At 35.5% G+C, this 24,355-nt stretch overlaps 1 protein-coding gene and 1 long non-coding RNA gene across 7 annotated transcripts; one reads left to right on the top strand and one right to left on the bottom strand.

Annotated features, from left to right (window-relative positions):
* Window positions 1-687: 687 nt before the first annotated feature.
* On the top strand, window positions 688-23,578 carry dtx3lb.2 (deltex E3 ubiquitin ligase 3L b, tandem duplicate 2). 6 transcript variants are annotated; one of them, XM_084100703.1, is made up of 15 exons: window positions 688-885; window positions 1,455-1,526; window positions 3,541-3,615; window positions 4,153-4,215; window positions 4,392-4,442; window positions 4,567-4,644; window positions 6,813-6,917; window positions 7,051-7,095; window positions 9,993-10,112; window positions 11,211-11,330; window positions 11,629-11,854; window positions 13,804-13,970; window positions 20,387-21,820; window positions 22,326-22,537; window positions 22,666-23,578. In XM_084100703.1, the coding sequence occupies exons 2-15, from the start codon at window positions 1,482-1,484 to the stop codon at window positions 22,733-22,735; spliced, it is 2,811 nt and encodes a 936-aa protein (XP_083956829.1). In that variant the 5' UTR covers window positions 688-885; window positions 1,455-1,481; the 3' UTR covers window positions 22,736-23,578. The 6 variants fall into 6 exon arrangements, with proteins under 6 accessions (XP_083956829.1, XP_083956830.1, XP_083956827.1 ...); XM_084100704.1 differs by having other exon boundaries at window positions 4,395-4,442; window positions 7,048-7,095; XM_084100701.1 differs by having other exon boundaries at window positions 690-885; window positions 7,048-7,095.
* Window positions 3,539-4,617, bottom strand: LOC311074244. The gene is made up of 3 exons (XR_014604263.1): window positions 4,521-4,617; window positions 3,795-3,938; window positions 3,539-3,629 (listed from the first exon to the last, which is right to left on the bottom strand). It is a non-coding gene; the product is annotated as an uncharacterized lncRNA (long non-coding RNA).
* Window positions 23,579-24,355: the final 777 nt, after the last annotated feature.

A 24,355-nucleotide genomic window follows, 5' to 3' on the forward strand; every position in this document is an offset into this window, starting at 1 on the left:
GTAGCTGACAATCACAATCCAAAAGACAGGCAAAGGTCGGGGCAGGCGGCAAGGAGTCAAACAACAAGAAACAGTCCAAGATCAAACACAGAATACAATCCACAGTAGAAACACTCAGAAATAATCACCATGGCAAATCAAGACTTCGCAACGGTGGTGTGTGTGTGGAGTGTTTAAATAGTGTTTGTGTGATGAATTGCAGGTGTGTGTGTAATCAGTCCCAGGTATGAGGGCCAATGGGATTTGTAGTCCGAATAGCAACAGTCAATATTCTGGTGAAAGCTCCCTCTGGTGATCTGGAGGAAGCGGAGAGGAAGCCTCTCCTGTAACAACATGAAACCCAGACAATTTAATTCTACCTTCTGGAAATTTTCTCATGCAGCTGAAGAGAATGAGGAAGAGAGTTATTGAAACTCAAAGAACTAAAAATAGCCAGTTACATAATCCTGCATGGGTCAAGTCTTAACAAATAGAAATAAATTCAACACTATTGTTACGTTACCTAAGACTGAGTGTTTTCGAAATATCAGCAAGGACACATCCTTCAAGAAATGATAATAACACCAGTAGGCTATAGGCCAATAGCAGCATAATTTATGTTAATGTTCTTATGTTTTTATATGTTCTTCTGTATGCATGTGGATGTTTAATATGACTTACAATATGCTACAGGTGTATTATATAGATGTACATTTCCCAGGGTCGTCTTTTAAACAAACAATTTATTGTTGTCATATGATATGATATGATATGCTGCTTCACGTCCTCCAATAACTTTCGCTTTCGTTCTCTGAAGTCCAGAACCAGTGGATCAGGTTGACTCGCGCAGTTCACAGCTCACACACACTCAACAGCTCACACACACTTCACAGCTCACGGTCTTCGGTAAGTACAAGATTAAAGATCAGATCTGTCCTTATATTTGCTCGATGTGTCGATATTACTGTCGAGTGACCGAGTAAAATCCTGGAACTGCGCTGTAAATTTAATAACCATATTTACTGTCATATCGAACATCGACAGCCTCTGACTTCTGCAGTCGAAATAAATAAAAAGCTTAATGCGAGCAAATATGTGTGAAGATGTACATTCATCTTCAAGACCTATCAAATTGTAACGAAATGTCTAAAAATGTGTGTAGCGACGCGAAATGAAAATGAAACTAAACTCGATTCTCTTTAAACGCTTCAGTCTTTAAGACAACATATAGGCTATCAACGATACTGACACATTGTGCATTTGACAACAATGCTGGATACATTTTAACATCGAATTTAAAGGTCTGATGTTTGCCATAATTTCCTCTCTTTTTGACGTTCACCAATATTATACGTCTTATACGTTTGAACAATAATAACAATTGTAAAAATATGGAGCATTTACAATTTGTAATTGTAACACTAATTTGTCACTAATTTGGGAATTAATTAATCAGAGCGAAAGTTTGGTTTCAGTTGCTGTTTGGAGATTCTCTCGCAGTCATGTCACTGGATCAGACAGATGCAATGGATGTTGACCCTTCACCAGTGAGTAACTTTATTATTAATTTATGAATCACACAGGTCTGATATAACCCATATCAATATGACAATGTCACATAAAGCAAATGGGATTTATAATTTAGGTAATTTTCAGTTTTGTTTTGTTTTTTAATTAAACAGCACTTTTAAAAATAAAGGTTCTTTATCGACATTGATGGTTCCATTAATAGAACCTTTCGATTGCACAAAATGATCTTTATAGTGGAAAAGATTATTTTATCATTAGATTGTTAAAATGTTTTTAGCATTAAGAAAAACATGGTTCTTTTAACAACTGTTCACAGGGAGGTTCTTTTGGGGAACAAAACATGGTTATTTTGTGGCATCACTGAGAAAAACCTTTTGGAACCTTTATTTTTAAGATTTAAGGAGAGTAAAGGGTAAAGCGAAAAAGAAAAACATAAGGGTTTATAGACTATACATTTCTCTTTCTCTATCCGCACAGCCATTTAGCAGAGGTTTAACGCTGGATGCTATGGACTACATATGCATCTTTTATATTAAAAGATAAGATTACAGTAGAACATGAAGACTGTCGGTAGAGTTCTCTCACTTTATCTCTATAGGTTTTACTGATATTTAATCATTAATCATAATTCAATAAAGGCTCACTGACCTATGCCAGACCCAGAAAGTTTTAGGGTGCATCTCAGTCAGCTCCCCAGATTGTGAATCAATATTGTGAACACAAACTCGGGCACTGGTAAGGTCCCTGGCTCACTATTGGGACACCGATAACTTCTGTGACATGATAACGTCCGCAAATTGTAAAACATACTGTTGTTTATCAACAGTTATCGAGCATTATCGATGTTTTTAATGCTGCTTAAAGCACATTATGAAAAATACATAGATTTTTATATATGCTTGCAATATTTCAGCCATAATTTAATTATAAATGTTAGTTAATGAACGATTCTTACTATTTATGTATGTTGATGCTGAAATAGATTTTTTTAACATATGTCATACGAATTATTTTTTTTACAAGCTCAAACGAGTTTTGGCGCAGACGTTTGAAACAGCAATAGCAATATCCAGCCATAAGTCATATAGTGTGAGCTTGCCTTTAGTTGGCTTGTGAGATTTATACTCCACACTTCAGAAAATGTGATGTATTTTCCGGTAAGGGAACATAGTGACCATTAATGGACGCTTTTCACATTTCCGGGGTTCTCAGAAACGGAAGTTGTCATAGTTGGGTAAACGTCTATAGCAAAAAAAAAAAAAAAATCCATTTCCATTTGCTCCAAAGTAAAATTAGTTTCCACAACTTTTTCCTCCCCACCCTCACAGCAGCATTCATTTGTTTTAATGTGAGGTAATGTAACACAAAGTATAGCATTTAAAAAATACATATTAATAAATAAAAAAAATTACATATGAAAAAAATTACTGCATTTGCAATACTGGTAAATGTGGAAACGTGTCATCACAGTCTGTGTCCTTCCATAGTATTTTGTCCCATAAACTCATACAGGTTTAGAACAACTTGAGGGCGAGTAAATGATGACAGAATTTTCATTTTTGAGTGAACTATCCCTTATTACTGAAGTACCGAGGTCCAAATTGCACGAGCACTGTGCATGAACTGTCAAATACACACAAAATGAGGTCAAAATGCCAGTCCAGCAAGTGTTAATGCAAATAGTCGGTTATAGGGGAGAAAATCAATGTCAATATATTGGATCCATGCATTAGGTCTTAAAATAAAGGCAGTCGAATAGCCTTTCCAGATGTGACAGGTTTCCCCGTCCTCATCATCAGAGAAGAGAAGAGATGTCACTGCAAGACAGAGGGAAAGATTACAAGGCACATACATTTTAAAACAATACATATGTGCACAGAGAAATCATTTATAATAAATACTGCAATATTCCATTAAAAAACTAGAATTGTCCATTTTGATTTTATGGTGAATTTAAGATATACTGAGAATGGATGTTATTGGATTGTGGCAAGTAAGAATGAATATTGATTTTATTGATATTAATATTAGGGGATTCAGCAGACCGGTACTCCTGTAATCAGTGATGATCCAATGGGGGAGGACAGTCAGGCTGCTAATGATCCGGTGAGTACCAGTCACTGCAAGCACAATAGCAATGTATAGAGAGAGAAAAAATGTTGAAATTAGTTAGAAAATGGAAGTTATTTTAAATAAAAAACAAACAATATATTTAAAGTTCATTGTAATTTCACAAAAAGAGGTACTCAGGGTATCAGCGGCCCTGTAGTCACTGAACAACCCACCAGCATCAGTGGACAAGACGGTCCTTTCCGAAACAGGACATGATCCCTGTTCAAACAGTAGCAGTCATGGGTTTGATCCCCAGGGAATGCAAGAACTGATCAAACGTGTTCCTTTAAAGCAGAAGTTGCTCTGGATGAGAGTGTCTGTAATGTATAAATCTAAAGGTCATTAATAAAACTTTTAAACAAACAAAATAATTGCTAAAACTCGTTGATTCCAAAGTATCACTTGAGCCAAATGTGTATCAAATGAAGTATCACCAAATGTGAATTTTACTAAAAACAGGATTTTAAATAAATAAATTGCATTTAGTATTTAAAATATTTTTTGAATGGTGTTTTTTCCCCTGAATATTAGGACTTATATACAGATCAAGGCTCAACGGATCCAACACACGGTTCAGACTCACAGCGAAATGAGGTACTGACTAAAGAACAGAAATTGACCTGGAGATAATGAGTCCCATTAAATAGCAAAATACATTCATGACATGGTTGTTAGTGGTTGGTAGTTTGTAGCTGTCAATAAGAACAAAATACAGTGGCTATTATTGATTATATTGATATGGAGACAGGGAACATTTGTTCTTGATTCAGCAGGCCCTACTCGTTCATCGGATGCAAAACAGTCAGATTCTGAATGGTCAGGTGAGTAATAAACAGTTTATCACCTCTAACACATATTTTTGTAAATTGTATGAGAAAGAAATTGAAGAAATCACTTACGTATAGTTGTAATCCCACAAACTGAGTAATATTCTCACTCTCTCAGGGTATCAGTGGCCCTGTCGTCACTCAACAACCCGGATCCAGTGAACAACACTTTCCCAAGATGAGACATGATCATCAGGTAAATACTGGAGTGCATTTGCTCATTTAGGACATGAAATGCATCACAAATACAGCTAGAAATGGGTTGGGCTTGATGTTTCCATTCCTTTTGTTTTCTATTATTTATGACTCGAATAATTTTCAGTACCTGTCTGTCCTACAACAGATTACTAAATCATATATGAAATGCACTGTATTTTATTTAATATTAGGGGTAATTATTTGACCCCTCATCTTTAGATGTTTGGGCTTAATTTGAGGTCTTGAATGATATAGGACTTCTGTTCGGACAGAGTGTCTTTCCTTGTTTGTTTGCCACTGAAAGCTGCTGTGACTGAAACTATACCATCAGACTTCATTTACTGACATATTTATTTTACCTGTAATTTCACAAAAAGTTAATTCATCAGACCCCACCTTCATCAAGCAGAGATGGTCAGTTTTCTAATGATCAGGGGCCTCATTTATAACCGTTGCGTACGCACAAAACAGGCCCTGAAAGAGGCGTACGCCACTTCCGACGCATAAGTTGTGATTTATAAAAACAAACTTGACGGGAAAATTTGCGCACCTGCACGCAAACTCTGACCCATGCGTACGAACGTTTTGGAGATGGAGCAGTTTGGCGACACCGATGGTGAGCTGGAGATTAGTGTCTTTTTGTTCACTTTTAGACAGAAAATCTAAACAAAATCAACATCTACAGAAAGATAATACAAATATAATTTCACTCACCAAGCCTGTCACTTGAAGCAAATATCCATGCCTTCTGAAATGTCCGCGCCAGCGAGCGCGTTGGCCATTTAGTGAAACTGACGCAGTTTAAATAAATAAAATAATGATTTAAACTATGTTTTACTTCTGATATAACTTATATATCTTCTAGCACGTGTGTTTACCTGTGTCAGCTGTGTTGTCGATGCCTCGAGAGAAAAGAAAGTGCAGAGCGCGAAAGCACCAAAGTGACTGAAGGATTGCCGTAAAGCAGTATCTCTGGTCGTACGATGTGTATGACGTCATTGACATTTTAAAAGACTTTTTAAAGCAAATAAGTGACTCTAAAAAATCTAACACCCATCAATGTGTAATTTCTTTGCATCTCCTTTCGAATACAACATTCAAATTACTACACAAAAAATTATATCCTGAGAAAAGTGGATTTTGAGGGGTATAGTGCCATAGACCTCCATTCATTCTGCACTCGTCCTGTGAGCGCCCTCATGTGGAATCAGAGTGGAACTGCAACCAGTTCAAAAGCCGGAAGTGTACTGAGAGTGGAACTTCTCGCCTTATTAGACATTCTCTGCCTCAATGCAACATAAACACTTAATACAGACGTCACTACCTGAACCTCACAGCGATTGGCTGCCGTCTGCATTTTTTTGCTTGATATTTGCATAAAGTTGAGAACTGCCCAACCCCACCCTCAGCGCTTTCTCCGGTCCACTGTCAATCCCACAATTCACAGCGCGAGCGTGAAGCTCAACTTCCATAGGAATTGAAAACACTCACTCTCGCACCGTCGCAGGGCCTGAATTTCAGGATTGTGGGTATGCACATAATTTGGCTCATTTCCTCAGGTTTCGCGCTCACACCCAAAGCGTGTGCACATAAAGCTCTCGAGTGTGTAAGCTACAGCACAACAGAATTAAATGGATGGAACAAAAAAATCATGAGATTAAAAATATCAGTTACACTTTATTTTGAGGTGTCATTGTTACAGTGTAATTATATATTTAAGTACTGAGTGATATTAAGCAACTACATGTACTTACTATAGAGTTAGGGTAGGATTAGGGTTTGGTTGAGGGTTAGTTGCATGTAATTATGCATAATTTACTGTTATTACTATGGTAAGTACATGTAACATATGTAACAAGGACACTGTATAATAAAGTGTTACCAAAATATCTATATGGCAGCATTTCCACGTAATATAGAAATTGAATATTGATATTTTTCAAGGTAAAGTAGACATTCCAGTATCATGACAACACTTACAGTTCAAACAGTAACTGGATTTGATTCCCAGGGAATACAAACCTGATATAATGTGTTCTTTCAAAGCAGAAGTTGCTTTAAAAATTTGAGTAAAAATAAGATTTAAATTGCATTTTAATTTTAAAATGTATTATTTAAAACATTTTAAAATGGTGTTTAAGAGTTTTTTTCCCCCCTAAATGTTAGGACTTATATACAGCCACTGGAGATCAAGGACCAACTCAAAATGACATGAAGCCTCTAAACATCCCAACGGATCAAACACACAGTTCAGACTCGCAGCAAAATGAGGTACTGACTAAAGAACAGAAATTGACCCGGAGATAATGAGTCTTGTGGCAGAGAACAAAATAAGAACAAATTACTGTTGTTATTATTGACTGTATTGATATTAAAACATGGAACATTCCTCTTTTTTCAGCAGACCCTACTTTTGTCAAACAAAGATATTCAGTTGTCTAATGATAAGGTGAGTAACAGAAACTTTCTCAACTGAAATATACAGTTTATCACGTCTAAGGGCCGAGAAATGCTAATAATTTAACACTATTTTATCTTATTCTAATGAAATAGACTCAAGTGCTGAATTACTCATACGGGTCACTTTATTAGATGAGTGAAAATTGTGGGGTAAAGCAGTGCTGTTTTACTTGGTCAAACAATCATACTAAAATACATTTGAGTGTGTTGAAAGTTGTGTTATAACGTTACTCTGTGCTGCTATGAGACACTTGTTGCACACCTCAGTAAATTAGATCGATATTATTTTTTTTTAATAAAAGCTAAATGACTATATAAGTGTCTGTATAATTTGTTCTTTTATCAATTTTAAGGGCTTGTTTTGTTTGTGCTATGGATGGCTCCGCTATCAGGCCAATAAGAGACAATTAACTACTATTATTCCTCTTATTATTATTATATCGTTCACAGACAGGGCTTAGATTAAACCAGGATTAGGCCTTGGTTCAATTAGGACATTAAAGTAGCTTTTTAAACGTGCCTTAGAAAACACTTTACTGATTTATTTTTAAGATACGTCAGTGCAAGTTGCTTTCAGTTAAAACAGCTCAAACATGCATTTTAGTCTCGGACTAAGTTTAAGTCTTGTCTGTGAAACCGGCCATATATTATACAAATGTTTCAATGCAGTTTTTTTCAACTGCTTACACACATTTTCAAAACTTTTCACACAAATCCAAGAATTGCACAAACAAACTGCAAAATGCCTCACATCTTTTGCAAAATGAAGCACCGCATTCAGAATATCACAAACATAGAGAATTGTGTGTTGTGGTTTGCAAGAAGTGTTTTATGACATTGAAAACTGAGTCGAAGGCCTATAATTAGTGTATGGTTTTGCAGATTTGGTGTGTGGTTTTGGTGTTTAAGTGTCAGGTTTCAGAAATTGTGTGACAAGTAAGGATTGTAATGTGTGTAAACAGGGCCGTCCATAAGGGGGGATAAAGGGGAACGTTTTCTGGGGCCCAGCCGCTAGAGGGGGCCCATGCAGTCCAGCTATAATTATGTTCATCCTAAATATAAGCAAAAGTTACCATATTTTATTTTGAACCAAAATAGCACCATTAATTGTTGAAAGTGAGAAAAAAATGCATTTTATTTAATGTTGCTTGAGTAAAATGTCGCCTGTGTCATAATGAAACACCCCTTTCCTGAAAATGGTCTGAGTAAGCTATTTTTTGTTGTACTTAATATCGCGAGCGATTAAAAAAAAGTCAGCGTTAGTTTTTTTTCTGAAACACCGGCCCATGAAACAAGTAGATCAGCGGCCCATTGGTTCTTTGGAACTATACGGTTATCCGGACCAGTGACGGGTAGGTTTAGGGGCGGGGTTAGGGGTAGGCCATCGTATGGTCCAGATAACCGTATAGTACCGGTTCTTTTCTTGATGGTCACTGGGCTGGCCCAATCACATCTTTAATGTGAAGTATAGAAATATACTCTTTCAAGTATAGAAATTAGTACAAAACTAATTATGAAAGTTTCCTTTATTTTTCAGTGCATTTGTTTTACAATAAATGGCTATTATATCATGGGATTAATATTATAACTATTATCATGTAGTAGTGTAATGTAGACAGACACTGTAACTAAAAGAGGTTTTAATTTTTAATTTGCACACTGAATATGGGTTGGAGTTTTTAATTTTGAACTCTCAAAGTGCACCAGATTGATGAATTTAACATTAAAAAGCACAAAATTTTCTTACGGGGGGTGCCGTAAGAAAATAGCAGATTTGGGGAGGGCCCATTCACTGGACCTTTTCAGGGGCCCAGTCATTTCTGTGGGCGGGCCTTTGTGTAAGCAGTTGGAAAAAAATAAAACGTCAACATGTATAAAACTGATCAGGTAATGAGCATAGACGCTTGTTCAGTGGTTGGCCGCTCGGGGGCGATCTCACTGAATCCGCATGATTCTTGTTCTGCATCTGAAAGTGATAGTGTGCTTCAGAGGATGATGCATTTCAAGGTGGGAAAGCGTTAAGTAGGAACGTTCAAATACAATGCTAGCAGCTAGTTTCAGCATGTTTGAAGGCAGCATAGATGCTTTATATTCTGTGACAGTTGAGGTGAGCTAAACAGTAAAGATGGTGTCTGAAAGTTGCGGTTGCTGGTCAGTTTGTGTGTAAATGTACGTTTTTAACCAACGTTTTTCACTTCTGATGTCATTTCTAGCGAGAAATTACTATTGTAGTAATTTAATATTCGCTTAGTTATCACCAAAGCTCTCTCTATGTTTTGCTGCAGATCATTAAACCGTTCCGCATGCCTCATCATGGTTTCGTGAGGTGTCTTCGTGCTCAAACACTGTCTGTAAAGTCACAGCGAGGGAACAAGGTCTTCAGACCTTCAGACACATAGCTCGATAGATCCCAGCAGTGAAACATTGATTTTTCGAAACAGTAATGACGAAGCATTGTTTTATTTACTGAAATCACGTGACTTTGGCAGTGTGTGTGATAGAACCTCCGAACCGAACCACTGATTCTAAACAAACGATTCGTAAAGGTTTCTAAACTTTATGAAACAGTGTTTCGAAAGCGCCCATCACTAGTCCTAGTGGTTTTTGGATCTTTTAATAATTCAAAATCTTTAATATTGTGTCTTTAATGCAGAAGTTGGTCTGGATGAGAGTGTCTGTCAAATGCATAAATCTAAAGCTCAATAAAAAAACGTGTAAACAAACAAAACTTGGTATTTGATTCCATCCAAAGTAGCGAATGAGCAATGTGAATTTTATTAAAAAATATCTTATCCAGACCTACTGATTTAAAATGTATAAATTGCATTTTAATTTTAAAATGTATTATTTAAAGAAAAATGGAATGGTGTTTTTTTCCTGAATTAGGACTCATATACAGCCAGCGCTGGAGATCAAGACTCTGGACCACCTCCGAATGACATGGAGCCTGTAAACTCGAGGAACACAGCGGATCGAAAACACAGTTCAGACTCACAGCGAAATGAGGTACTGACTAAAGGACAGAAATTGACCAATGAGTCCCATTAAATAGAAAAAAACATTCATGATATATTGAGAATGGTTGTTATTTTGTTGCAGTCAATAAGAACAAATTACTATTATTGATTGTATTGATATTAAAACATGGAGCATCTTTTTAATTCATCAGACCCTCCTTTCATCAAGCAGAGATGGTCAGTTTCCTAATGATAATTTCACAAACTTTCTCATCTGAAATATAGTTTATCACCTCTAACCCATATTTTATAATGTAGAGTTATAGTTTAGTGTAATTTCAAATGCTTCTTTTTGCTTGGTTGGAGAAATAGAAATATTTTTTGTTTATAAGATTTTTAGACTCGTGTTTCTTCTAAAACACACCCAATCATTTTGCCCCATAGGAATAAATGGGTTATTGTGGTAAGAGGGATTTGAACAGCTCGGTCACAGATATGACAATCACATGTTATGGCACATGGTTTGGTCATTGGTTTGATTCACAGAAAATGCAAGAACTGGTAAAATGTTTGTAAAATGTAAAATCTATCTGGAATACAATATAAGACACTTTGGAAACATCTGACAAAAGCTAATAAATAACACTGAAAAAAGAAGAATCAATTACAACTAAAACTTTTTGTTGATGCCAAAACAAAAACCTCTGTTCCACACATATTGATTTGATATATTTTACTTACTATTTTAAGTATGGTATTAAATGGTAACACTTTAAAATAAGGTTTCATTTATTAATGTTAATGTATAAACTAATATGAACTAACTATGAGCAATACATTTGCTACAGTATTAATCGTTGTTGTTAATATTAATCCATAAAAATCCAGCTGTTCATTGTTTGTTCATGTTATTTCACAGTGCATTAACTAATGTTAACAAATACAACATTTGATTTTAATAATGTATTATTAAATGTCTAAATTAACATAAACTAAGATTAATAAATGCTGTAGAAGTATTGTTCATTCTTAGTTCATCTTAACTAAAGTAGTTAACTAGTGTTAACTATTGAAACCTTATTGTGAAGTGTTACCATTTCAGTTATTTTTAACACAGTGTTTCATGGAGATTTTCTCTGAATTTTAGGGTTCACATACAGCAGGAGCTGAAGGTCTAAACTCCAGAACAACTCTGAGTGACATGAAGAAACCGAGCAGGATCAGCTCAATGGATCGAACACACAGTTTAGACCTTCAGCCAGAAGAGGTACTGACTGAAGAGGAGAGTTTATAGGCATTAATTATTCAGTTATCATGGACTACACTGTCTGATTTAAATGTACTTTATTTATTATTGCAGCCAGCTGTCCAGTTAAAAACTACAAAATTAAATGCTCTTATGATAAAAACAATATAAAATATGAAAACAATAAGTACTAATGCTATGGTGTAGTTTATGGTCGGCATTTACTATTCTTTCACATAAAATAGTTTATAAACACTTCTTGAGTTTCTTTTTACATAGAAATATGACTCTGCATTCATAACTATTTTCCCTATAACAGGACAATTGTAAAGTTGGTAATGAATCACAGCCGTCAGCACCACTGGATGTTGCTAAATGTATGATCAAAGTGGACTGGAGAGAACCATTTCCAGATAAATGGAGAGCAACATTAGAGAAAGCTCTTCAGAGCTGGTTGCTCAAAATGGAAGGAACACCTGATGTCATCAGCCTTAAACTCACGGATGATCCGTCCTGTGCAGTGGTGCAGATAAAGCCATCAGCAGGTGATATTATGATTTATGATAACTCACTTTAATACCTTTTCATTTTAAATCTCATGGATGCTAGCATCTTAAATACAAGCAATTACAGATTACATCCAGAAATAATAAGTAATGTATTAGGTAAAATGCTTTTTTTTTTAAAGTTACAAATGACAACAACTGTCAAGGCCCGTTTCATACCAAAAGCGATGACTATAACATTTACAATAATAATAAGTATATTAGCATCCACACCAAAGGATGAGAATGTAATGTTTATTCTAAGCATGCGCTTCAGTTCCATCCTGTGAACACAACTGCTTTAAAGTCAGATAGACTTTGATTCGTTGTCAATGTTTTTATCGCTCTGAAAGTGATTCCAACAATATCTTTCTTCTGTGTGGTTATCGTTCTAGTTGTGGTGTGGAATCTGCTATTTTCTTAAAGTTAAAGCGATTTTTAAAACTTTATGGCTATATAGTTATCATTATTGTTATTTTTCTTGGTGTGACGGGCGTTTAGTCTGATCCCGTCTAACATTATCTCATGAGTACTCGTGTGTATTTATTCAATATTGACGTATTGACAGCACTGAAACAAATTATTTACGTATAAACACCTTTACAGATGTACCAACGTGTACAAATCCTTATTTATGAATATTCAAATTGTGGCATTCATATTTGGATTTTATTCAATTTAGTTGTTATCAATGACATTATATTTTCAGTCGCATTTATTTAACGCAGTTACTTAATATGAAGTGATTTCTGCTGCAATAACTCGTTTCAAAGGATTAGATAATGTTAAACAAGACTACACATTAAAAACTTAAAATGATTAACATTTCAGCAATAATCGTTTAACCATTATTTATCATGTAATATTTATTTTTGTTTGTCGTGGGACACAAAAGGCATTTTCTCAGTATAGTCCATTGCCGTGACTGACAATAGAACAATAAAATACACACAAAAAAAAAGACTTTATTAGGCTATCGTCACCTCTATTCTCTGCAGCGACCGTCAAATCCCGCACTTGTTATAAATGAACCGAAAAAAATTATGTTTTATAAGAGAAGCCACGGACTATTGCACAACAGGTATGATGCAGTTTATGGCATTTCTCATTCATTTCTATGGTATCCGCAAACAAGTGATTGACTGTCGCGCAACAATTCAGTGACGTCAAGGCTGTGATGTGATTGGTTATCAAGTCACACATGAGCAGTTACTCCTCCTCCAATGGTAGAGCCACAGACCCTCGTATCTCCCAATAATAAGATGGAATGTCAATAATAAGACATTGCTGCGTCCCAATTCGCATACTATCCGTCCTAAATAGTATTCAAAATTAGAATTAGTGTGTCCCAAATCATAGTATGTTGAAATAAGTATTCCAAAGATACCCGGATGGTCTACTTTTTCCAGTTAGAATCCGAAGTGTGTATCCATGCAAACTCTTAACCGCTAATATCGCCCACAACCAATTGCACGTTGGACGAGGATTCGATTATAGTTACAAATTTGAATAAAAAGTGTTAAAAAAAACTTCAAACATGGTGGATGTGTGAGACCGACGGATAAGTAGAGAAGTAAATATGTAATAAAATGTTTACGTTTAAATATTGTCAATATGTTCATATTGTACATTTTAGCAACTATCCAAACATAGAAAAATGTTCGTTTTGTATCTGTAAATGTTGCGTATTAATACATTTATTTGCATTTAATAGAGTTCAAATATACATTGCAGTTCATAATTACACACATTTACACAACATATATACAGTTTGTAAAATGATGTAAGGTAAAAGCTCAAATAATCACAAATCATTTATATTGTTGTGTAAATTTAAGTTGAGTGATCTTTGTTATCTTTGTCTTCACTAGTTTTGTTAAGAGTTGTTCTTTATTTTATTTATTGTTTTTAAGACTGTGCATTAAATGTACTCTTATTTTTCTCTGTAGCTCTGGAAGTTCTAAAAAAGCTCAAGTATATATCTTTGCCCTTTAAACATTCAAACAACACCCTTAAAAAGGAAGTAACTGCATGGATTTGTCAAGATAAAACACATTCTGTGACTGGACAACAAAACTCCTCCATGCTGGACAAGAACAGATTTTCGTCACCACAGGTATCATGCTTACTTTAATCTAGAATTATGGCAAAGGGCACAACCTTCTCATTGTCACGTTATGTGTATGTTCTAGACTAGAGCAGTGGTTCCCAACCTTTTTTTGTCTGAGACCCCTTTTTTCCCAAGAAAATATTTTAGGGCCCCCCTTCACATTTAATGATATTAGGGACCGTTCGGTATTTATGGAAAGGACCACCGGAGGAAAATAGCGGAGGGTCATGTCTTTTTATTCATTGTTGAGGGGAGGGTCATCAAACTTTTTTTAGTCTAGGGGGAGGGTCACCCAACTTTTATATTCATGAAAACAGCAACATTTCAAAGTGGCTTGTTTGCTGCATATCTTTTACATGTAGCTCCATGTTGCTCTCGCGGTATCAGCCCCCCATCTATATCAGATGGGTCTGACCCAACAAAAATCCAGTTCAGCGCTGTTTGACAGTGCGTGCGCTAGGGGTGGGCGATATGACCTAAAATTAATATCATGGTATTTTTCATCTTTTGAACGGTGACGGTATAATATCACGGTATAACTTTTTTTTTTCACCAATAAAGAAATTTTCATTGATTTACTCCTTGATATTTATTCCTTTATAAGCAGTTATATATTACTGTATTCTAAATATAATTAGCCTATGTTTTATCCACAACTTTAAATGCTTTAATTTAGGCTATTTTGTAACAGCGCCACAGTTTAGCGCACCACGTAGAACACTCGGGAACCGCACCTGTGGCTGGCTGCACTGCTGCTTCGTGCTCAGTAAGGAATATAGGTAGTAATCTCTATGTGTCTGTCTGTCCGTTTGCATTTTGATTATTTCGAGAACCGTTCATCCAATCGACTTCACAAGGGAGTGCAGTGTCGCATTTGGTGCAATATAGACAGACACGCGAGACGCGACACGTTCAGAATTAATAGTAAACTACAGAACAGCGCGAGCGGGAAGCGGCGCACCTCACGCGAGCAGGGCGGCTATATTCTCCAAGAACGGACACTGCACTAGTGATATAAAACGCACACAGTCTGTTAATTAAGCAATACTTTTAAGGTAGTCTAATATTTTTCTGACTAACAAATTACTGACACAGTAAAGGGTAGATTTAAATAAAGAAAAACGAAATTTAAATAAAGAAAAACGAAATTTAAATAAAGAAAAAAACGAAATTTAAATACAGAAAAAATAAAATTTAAATAAAGAAAAACGAAATTTAAATAAAGAAAAACGAAATTTAAATAGGCCTAAAGAAAAACGAAATTTAAATAAAGAAAAAACGAAATTTAAATAAAGAAAAACGAAATTTAAATAAAGAAAAAAACGAAATTTAAATACAGAAAAAATGAAATTTAAATAAAGAAAAACGGAATTTAAATAAAGAAAAACGAAATTTAAATAAAGAAAAAACAAAATTTAAATAAAGAAAAACGAAATTTAAATAAAGAAAAAACGAAATTAAGTTTGCCTAAATTAAAAACGAGATTAATTTAGATTGATAATAACGGGTAAAATGTCTAATACATTTTGTTTATTCTATTTTCCACAATGTCAAAGCAACAGCAGCAATACAAGCTCAGGCATGCACTTCGGTTCATACAAACTCCGCTGTTCTGCGCTCTAGCCAGAGAACACTCTTGTTGCAGGAACACTCAGGCGTCGGTTCTATTTCTAGCATGCACGCGTTTTCCGCGTGGCTCGAGCCGCGCCTGAGACGCGTGTCTCACGCAGGCAGTGTGCAAACTCCAACCTTTTAACATGGGAGCCGAAATAAAAACAGACACCCAACGCAGCTGAGACTCTCACGCCAGCAGCCAGTGTGTCGCCGGCCTTATTCAAGCGCGAATGAGAACCGTTTCGCGGGGGATCCCAGGTGTCAATAAAACAAAAACAAAAACGTTTTTTCGTTATTGTTTTATAAATGCTCTGACAATTGTTTAATAAATGTTCAATCAAAATGCAAAACATCGCGTCTTTTTTTTATTTTTATTTTTTATTTTAATTTTTTTTAGTCGACTAATCGTTGTGCAGGACAGGACTTTGGTCGACTAAGCATTTCTTTGGTTGACTACAGCCCTAATGTAAATGCAGCCGTTCAAGGAACATAATTGATTTATTACGGTATTGACGGTATTAGAAAATCCATGTCGTGGCGCAATGTCACACCGGTGATGACTATGACACCGGTGTACCGCCCACCCCTAGCGTGCGCACTTCAGTACGCGCTCAGAAAAAGTGCATCATGTCAGAACAGAACGCCAATGAAATATTTACCCGGCAAAGCTTTAAAGCACGAGCAAATAATGAACTTTTGTGATTGCGAATAAGTGCACAGTGTCCTGTGAGTGTAACTCTACCGCTGCATTAATGTGTGACGTGAATGTACGTCGAGTTTTACAGGACTGAGGCGCCAGAACTGCAGCTGATAGAATGTGCGCTGTAGCGCGATACCACCATATTTTGTTTCCACAATAATGTTAGTGAGTAAATATACTGAAATTTCCACCATAACAGTGGAGTGTGATGTGTAAGATGTAGGGCTACCACATCTTTAAATTACATAATAAAACATAATAAAATGCGTAGACCTACACCAAAAAACTAGTTGAGGATAAATTCGTTAAAATTGGGCAATTCCAGCGTTATTGACGTGACATTTGCAGTCAAAACTTGAAATATAAATTATCAGAAAATGCATTTAATACCAATATATTGAAACGTCTGTTAATGTATCCATACTCCCTTAATAAAGGAGTCAAGACATTAGAAAAATATCAGTCTACACATGCGTTTTATATTTAATATGAGGGAAATACACGTGACGTGACACAAAAAATCTTTTAACTTTTAGGTGGCAAAATATTTTTTAGTAATTCTATGAATTACACTGCGCAAACCAAAATATATATATCCACCGGATGAAGAAGGGTCGGCCTCCACAGAACATAAAATATTATTTTTATTTTATTTTTCGTGTTTGCATTTATGTGAAAAAAAAACAATGTTACGGGCGTGACAGTTCTCCATTACGGACATGACTGCTCTGAAAGCGACTTTAAAAAAATCACAGAGACCTCAAACAGAAAGCACAAAGCCTGTCTTTAAAGTGAATTTAGTTTTTTATTAATTGTATCTTAATTTTAATCAATGTTTCATCAACCAATTGCCTGGATTTAATAAATAATAAATATATTAAATAAAATAATTTATTAAATAAAAACTAAATATAGTAGAAAATAGATAATCATGACACGGAGGCGCCGGCGAGTGAACTGGACTCTTGTCTCATAAATGAACTTCAACTCAGCGTAAGGTAGGCTACTTGCCTCACAGATCTGAGAAATATATAGAAAGCTTGAAATGTCTACTTTTAAACAGTATTGTCGACAGTGCAGGTGCGGGTTAAAAAGGATAACTATAATGTATGGCGTAATAGCACTTTTGGAAGTACTTCGACTGGTGCAGTAAAAAGTCACGATCAGGCGTGACTTTTTACTGCGCCAGTCGAAGTACTTCCAAAAGTGCTATTACGCCATACGTTATAGTTATCCTTTTTAACCCGCTTAGAAAAGCGCCACGTTTTATTTTGTGTCACCATACTTGGTCGTATAACTACTCGTGTAACTCTTTTTAAATAGGGAAAACGTTGATGTGTTTGGTCACTTCTAAATTCATTGCTGCTAGATGGGTCAATGACGTATAAGGATTTTCAACAGGCCAATTTTAAAATACAAAAAAAAGAATAACTGTTGCAGTTGTTCAAACATTAAGGATGCTGTGTACACCTAAATTCATTTAAAAAATTTAATTTAAGTGATTTTAGTGTTTTCATCTAGATGAATTGTCCGTAGCCTTAAAAAATGTCATGTGGTGCGACCGTGATTTATCTTAAAATTAATTAATTTCCTTAACATGCTTAAACATTTTTTTACAAGTTCTTAGTAATTAAAGTGTTTAGAAACCAAGTATTTGCATTTCTTATTTTTTGTTCTATACTTTCTGAGTTGCCTTCTTAAATCTAGTTAAGACTTATTTTTCCTGTAAATTACATAAAACTGATAGAAATGTTTTAAAAATATAATTTACTAAAGCATACTGTATCAGTGATTCATATTTCAGCCACAGAAATAAGATATTTTATTTTAAATTTAATACAGTGATTGCTTTTATTGGTCGCACCACATGATAAGTGGTCGCTCCAAATGACACAAAGACCTTATATAGTTAAAAATCTATTTAAAGAGATCAATGAACAATGCATTTTATACAAAAAAATAGATTTAAACCAGATTTTATACAAATTTCACAGAATATTCCTAAACATAAACATTTTAGAAACATTTTTTTTAATATAAAAATCACATCACAAACACAAGTGCACCATTTAATTTAACTTGACTTAGAATTTCTTTCTAACAAATAATAATTTTATAGATATAAATTATTTCATAAAAGTATTGAGTACAGGTAACATTTGGGGTCAATAGTTTTTTTTAAGTAATTAATACTTTTATTAATCAAAGACACATTCAGTGTCACATTCAGGCGCAGGCTATAATGTTACGAAAGATTCTATTTCAAATAAATGCTGTTCTTTTGAACTTTCTATTCATCAAATAATCCTGACATATAAAATGTATCAGTTTCCACAAAAATATGAACATTGATAATAATCAGAAATGTTTCTTGAGCAGCAAATCATTAGTGACCCTGGATCACAAAACCAGTCACAAGTCGCACAGGGTATTTGTGGCAATAGCCAACAATACATTGTATGGGTCAAAATTATCGATTTTTCTTCTATTCCAAAAATCATTAGGATATTAAATAAACATCATGTTTTATATTTTGTAAATGTCCTACTATAAATTTATAAACATTTATTTTTGAGAGTGAATATAGCAATATCACAAACATAAATGGACAACTTTAAAGGCGATTTTCTCAATGTTTCGATTTTGTAGCACCCTCAGATTCCAGATTTTCAGTTGTATCGGCCAAATATTGTTCTATCTTAACAAATCATGCATCAATAGAAAGCTTATTTATTCAGCTTTCATATGATGTATAAATCTCAATTTCAAAAAAATTTACCCATGTGACATTGACCCATTAAATGGTTTTGTGGTCTAGGGTTACATATTAGAATTATTTCTGAAGGATCATGTGACACTGAAGACTGGAGTAACGATGCTGAAAATTCAGCTTTGATCATAGGAATAAATTACAGTTTACTATATATTCACATAGAAAACAGATATTTTAAACTGTAATAATATTTCACTCTTCTCCTATCAAGGTACTCTGCTCTTGCTGCAGAGTCAGAATTTTTTCGCTTGGCAGTGGCATCTGGTAATATAGTCTTAGTACACAATGTAACTACAGAAGAGTCAAGTTTTAAATAGGAAAAATATTGAAACTCTTTGGTCATTTTATTGAGAGAGATGCTAATGGTCTTGTCCGATTCAATGATCTATGCTAAGCTATGCTAAAAGTGGTACCGAATGGATTCGAAAACGGTAAAACTCAACTGTTTAACTCTGGGGGAGTTGTAAAATGAGCCTATTTCCAAAAAAAGTGGAGTATCCCTTTAAAGACAGTGCAAGTTCTATGGCGTTTTACCAGAATTACAGCTTCCATATGAGTAAAGGTTTATGTATATGTTGTTGAATTAATTAACTTATACTGCTGAGGCTGGCCAGACACTTGAAGATTTTGAGCCCAATTTGCACCCTAAAGCGATCAGGGGGCATGGCCCAACTCAATGCTTGTTGCAAAAGACTTTTTGTCCAAAAAATCCTCAATTGTGTGGTGTCATTACGATTATTGTACTGCTCCCGATCGCGTCGGAGCCCTCACAATCCCAAATCGTAAATATCAAAAACAACAATATCCGACTCTTGATCGGGCTGCCTCTGATATAATAACTTGGAAGCCATTAAACATGACATGAAAGTGGAGTATTGAAAAAGAATATCACCCATATTATTTTTTCTCCTTTGTTTTTCTTTCCCATAAGACAAAACTCACAGGAGAACCAGCTGATGACGTTAATTGTCCTCTATTTGTTTTTCTTCTCAAGACGAATCCGATCCTGAGTTTGATCTCAGACGAATCTTCTAGTGTGTGCATTCAGAGGATTATAATGCTAAAAATCTGTTGAAACTGCCCTTATGTCTGTGGTCTCCCACAGTTTTAAAATCTATTAAGATTTGAAAATTGTCTAGTGTGTCCCAGGTCTTACCTTTATATATATATTATACATTGGGATACCAAATGCAGGGGTGGCAATGCTCTTTCTGTCACCCCGGGAGATCCTCTCCTGGAGAGAACTCAATTATGACATGTAGTTTGGCATTTTAATTCAGTTATTTTAAATGTTTCTGAGGGTAGATTAAATAACATCCCATTACATGTTTTTAGGTGAACAGTGCTGTACCATCAGGAGACAAAAACAGCGTCAATGAAGTTGCTGCAACTAACAGTGGACTCCCCGTCCCCCTCTATCAGTTCTGGTACATGCATCACGCTTACAGAAAGGAGTTGGAGCAAATTGAGAAACAGCATGGAGTCTCTTTTTCCGCAGAAGTGTCAGTCTCAATCACACCCACCGAGAGCCCAAGCCCTGATTCTGTGTCTAAAGCCTCTGATGACTTTCAGAAACTTGTTCAGGGATGTGTGGATAGTTTTAGTCTTGCTGCCATTAATCATAATCACATGGATTCAGAGATTGTGAAGCAGGCCCTTCATCACATCCAGTCAGAGAAGACAAAGATGATGTTCACCATGTCTGCCAGTAACTGCCTGTTCTTTGGACCGAAGAATCTTACAGACATGATTAAAAGAGAGGTTGAAGGAACAAGAGTGGAAAGCCAATTCATTGACAAATCAAGTAAAATGAATAAAGACAACAACTTTTCTCCACAAAGCAGGTCTTCATTTAACATGGACACAAAGGACCTTCCAACTCATCTTGAGATGGACAAGGTTCATTGGGATCTGATGAAACTTTCCTATAAGGAACAATTATCTCAGCTTGAAACAAAGTATGGAGTGTCATTTAATGAAGAAAAACAGCAGAGAATTTTAACCATTAAGATTCAAGCTCGATCCAAAGGAGTTCAACATATTAATCTTGAAAGTCACGCCATCAGAGCTTTAACTCAGCTCTACCAGAAACTTGCATCAGCCGCTGTCACCTGTGAACTCAAAAACCCTACAGACGCAACTCTTGTGGCATCAGCAGTAGAGAAGCTTCAGCAGGAGCATCATTGTGTTGTTGCAGAAGATGTGTTCAGTCGCTGGAGGCTCGTTGGACTGCCAGAACATCTCGGTCCTGCCATTGCTGAAATTGAGAAGATGCTTCAGAAAAGAGTGTTTGATGACAAGCAGAAGAAATCGATCGGTTACTCGGAGGACGTTCCTCATGCAAGAGGAATCCAATGGAATCAGACGCCTGATTATGGACAAGGAGCAGTGGGAGGATCAGTACGGGATGAGGGATTGAATTTTAAAGGGTGGAGTGAAGCTGATAAGGGTTTCATTGATCTAAAAGAAAATTCTAGAAATGACAGTAAAGATGCTCATGCTGAAGAGGAGACGTGTGCTATTTGTATGGACAGCTTCACCGACAAAAAAAAACTGAAATGTGGGCATGAATTCTGTCAGGAATGTATTCGCTTGTCAGTGGAGAGTCTGGGATCCATCTGTCCTGTGTGTAAGGAAGTCTTTGGGATATTGGAGGGGAACCAACCAAATGGAACAATGAATGTAACAAAGAGCAGATCGAGTCTCCCTGGATATCGAGATTGTGGCACTATTGAAATCTACTATGACATACCCGGTGGTGTTCAAACGGTAAGAACATGTAAAACTGAATTATAAATAAATTAAATAAAATAATAAAATAAATTACAATATACAAAATGAAAGTACTTGGCAGAAGATCTGCAGACCTTGTGTTTCCAATAAATCATTCCTCTAGGCCAGAGGCATCCAAACTCTGTCCTGGAGGGCCACTGTCCTGCAGAGTTTAGCTCCAACTTGCCTCAACACACCTGCCTGGAAGTGTATTTTAAACCTAGTAATACCTTGATTAGCTGGTTCAGGTGTGTTTAATTGGAGTTGGAGCTGAACTCTGCAGGACCAGGTTTGGACACCCCTGATGTAGAGGAAGCACACAAACTGTACAAAAAAAAATAAAAACACACATTATAAAGTATAAATAGCTTCTACACTTCTCACAACTGGCTTTTTTTTTTCAGTTTCTCTGTTATATGTGACCTCCTTGTAGATCCTTTTGTATATTTACATAGTTTTGTTTAATGTTATGGTACAGTAATACATCTAAAATCCTTTTTAGAAGAAGCATCCAAACCCTGGAAAGCCTTTTTATGGGACAACTCGTCAAGCGTACTTACCAGACAATCGTGAAGGGAATGAAGTGCTCTCACTGCTGCAGAGGGCTTTTAAACAGAAACTGATCTTTACTGTTGGGAAATCTACAACTACAGGTGCAGATAATATGGTCACCTGGAATGATATTCATCATAAGACCGGTAAATCCGGTGGAAGGTATGAGCTCATGTAAACTCTGCTTTCAATTTTTTTTATCATGTAATGTATCAAACATTACATATTTATTTGCGTGTCATGTGAAAACAGCAGTATATTTGAACTTTTTTTTTTCTCTCTGTCCACAGTTTTTCTTATCCAGACCCTGACTACCTGAAGAGAGTGAAAGATGAGTTAAAGGCCAAAGGCATTGAATGATAATTTGATTTGTATGTTCCAAGCACATATTAAAGTTTGTATTACAGCAAAAGGAGTCTAGATTGAATATTAATATGAGTTACTTATGCAAGTAGAATATTTCAGCTTTTCATTTTCTTTCAAATATCTACTCAGAAACATCTCATATTGGCTTCACTTAGGGCAAATGAATATGCAATTAAGAATTGTTGGTAAAATGTGTATGTATCAATTTATATAAAAAAGAGAATATTTTGCAATGTGTATAAAAACTTATCCCTGGCGTTTTATAAAATATGTTTGCTTTTAATTAAGGTGATGGGCTTGTGCTTTTCATGCTTAAATGTTGAGTAGTCAAGTGAGCATATAAAGTACAAGTGAAGGCATCTGTGTTTTTGTCATGATCATGTGTAGTACTTCTTTTAGTATTGGACTATAAGAAAACCTTATACTAATGTTATTATAATTAGTAAATATTCATACATTTTATATATATATATATATATATATATATGGAATCCTAAATTATAAAAAGTACAAATCAGTGGTGGAAGGATTGATTAATAGTTCAGCCTGATGTTTCATTTTATCTTTTGTAGGCTGCCTCTGAATGTCATATTGTTTTTCCTTTTAAATTGTTTGATTTTTCCCAGTTTATCTCTCCATGTTTTAGCTCTTGATTTCTGAAAGAAAAACACAATTGCATCTCAGATCAAATTCATATGATAAATCTTGATTTTTGTTCAGTCGTGATGAAAATGACAACTTTTATTGTACAAACTGATTTAGAGTTCCAACTTTGGTACAAAAAGTTGTAAGACGTAAACATACTGTCACAAATAAAACAAAGTATAAATCTTTTAATGGTTTACAAGTTTTTGTTACAATTTCTTTCTCTTTTCTCTTCTAGGGATTAAAATTAAAAAAAGATATTTGTATTCCTTATAACCACCTCTTCCTTATTGATCAAGGACTAGACAACATTAAAAAAGAAAAAGTTTTAGCCATCGCAAAGGATAGTACAAACGAAGGATTAATAAATAGTCAGAGCATAGATGATTTTTTGTGTGTGTGTTAAGCTGCTTGTCATTGTCAGGGATTCGGCTGTCCGGATAGGGTTGGGAAGATCATTCCAGCAAGGAACAGTGAACGAAAACGTTTTTGTGCCTCTCTGTGATGGTATTACAAGACGTCGCTCACTTACCGACCGCAGGCTCCTGGAGGGCATGTTAAGTCATAAGAGAGAGTGGAGGTAGGAAGGTGCGGAGCACGTAGCTGTCCTGTAGGCTAGCACCAATGTCTTAAACTTGATGTGAGCTGCAACGGGAAGCCAGTGCAGAGAGATAAACAGTGATGCCATGTTCTGAATCCTTTTAATTGCACATATTGGAAATCTAGCCAGAAGGGCAATGCAATAGTCCAACCTAGAAATGACAAGGGCCTGGACAAGAAGTTGGGTTGCATGTTCAGTGAGGAAGGGCCTTCCTGATGTTGTACAGTGCAAATCTGCTTGATTGTGCAAGTGTAGCAATGTGGCCTTTGAAGGTCAACTGGGCATCAAAAGTTTTTCCAAAATTCCTGGCTGAACTGGATGGGATTATTGTTGCTGAATCTGGCTCATTATGTAGATTATGCGCTGTG

This window comes from Abramis brama, assembly GCF_963993115.1.
Source record: "Abramis brama genome assembly, chromosome: 23".
Lineage (NCBI taxonomy): Eukaryota > Metazoa > Chordata > Actinopteri > Cypriniformes > Leuciscidae > Abramis > Abramis brama.

Coding starts and splice junctions, on each gene's coding strand:
- dtx3lb.2 (XM_084100701.1), top strand. CDS start 1,482: ATGTCACTGGATCAGACAGATGCAATGGATGTTGACCCTTCACCA. Junction 6,918..7,047: donor CAGACTCGCAGCAAAATGAG/GTACTGACTAAA, acceptor CTCTTTTTTCAG/CAGACCCTACTTTTGTCAAA. Junction 21,821..22,325: donor TACCCGGTGGTGTTCAAACG/GTAAGAACATGT, acceptor AATCCTTTTTAG/AAGAAGCATCCAAACCCTGG.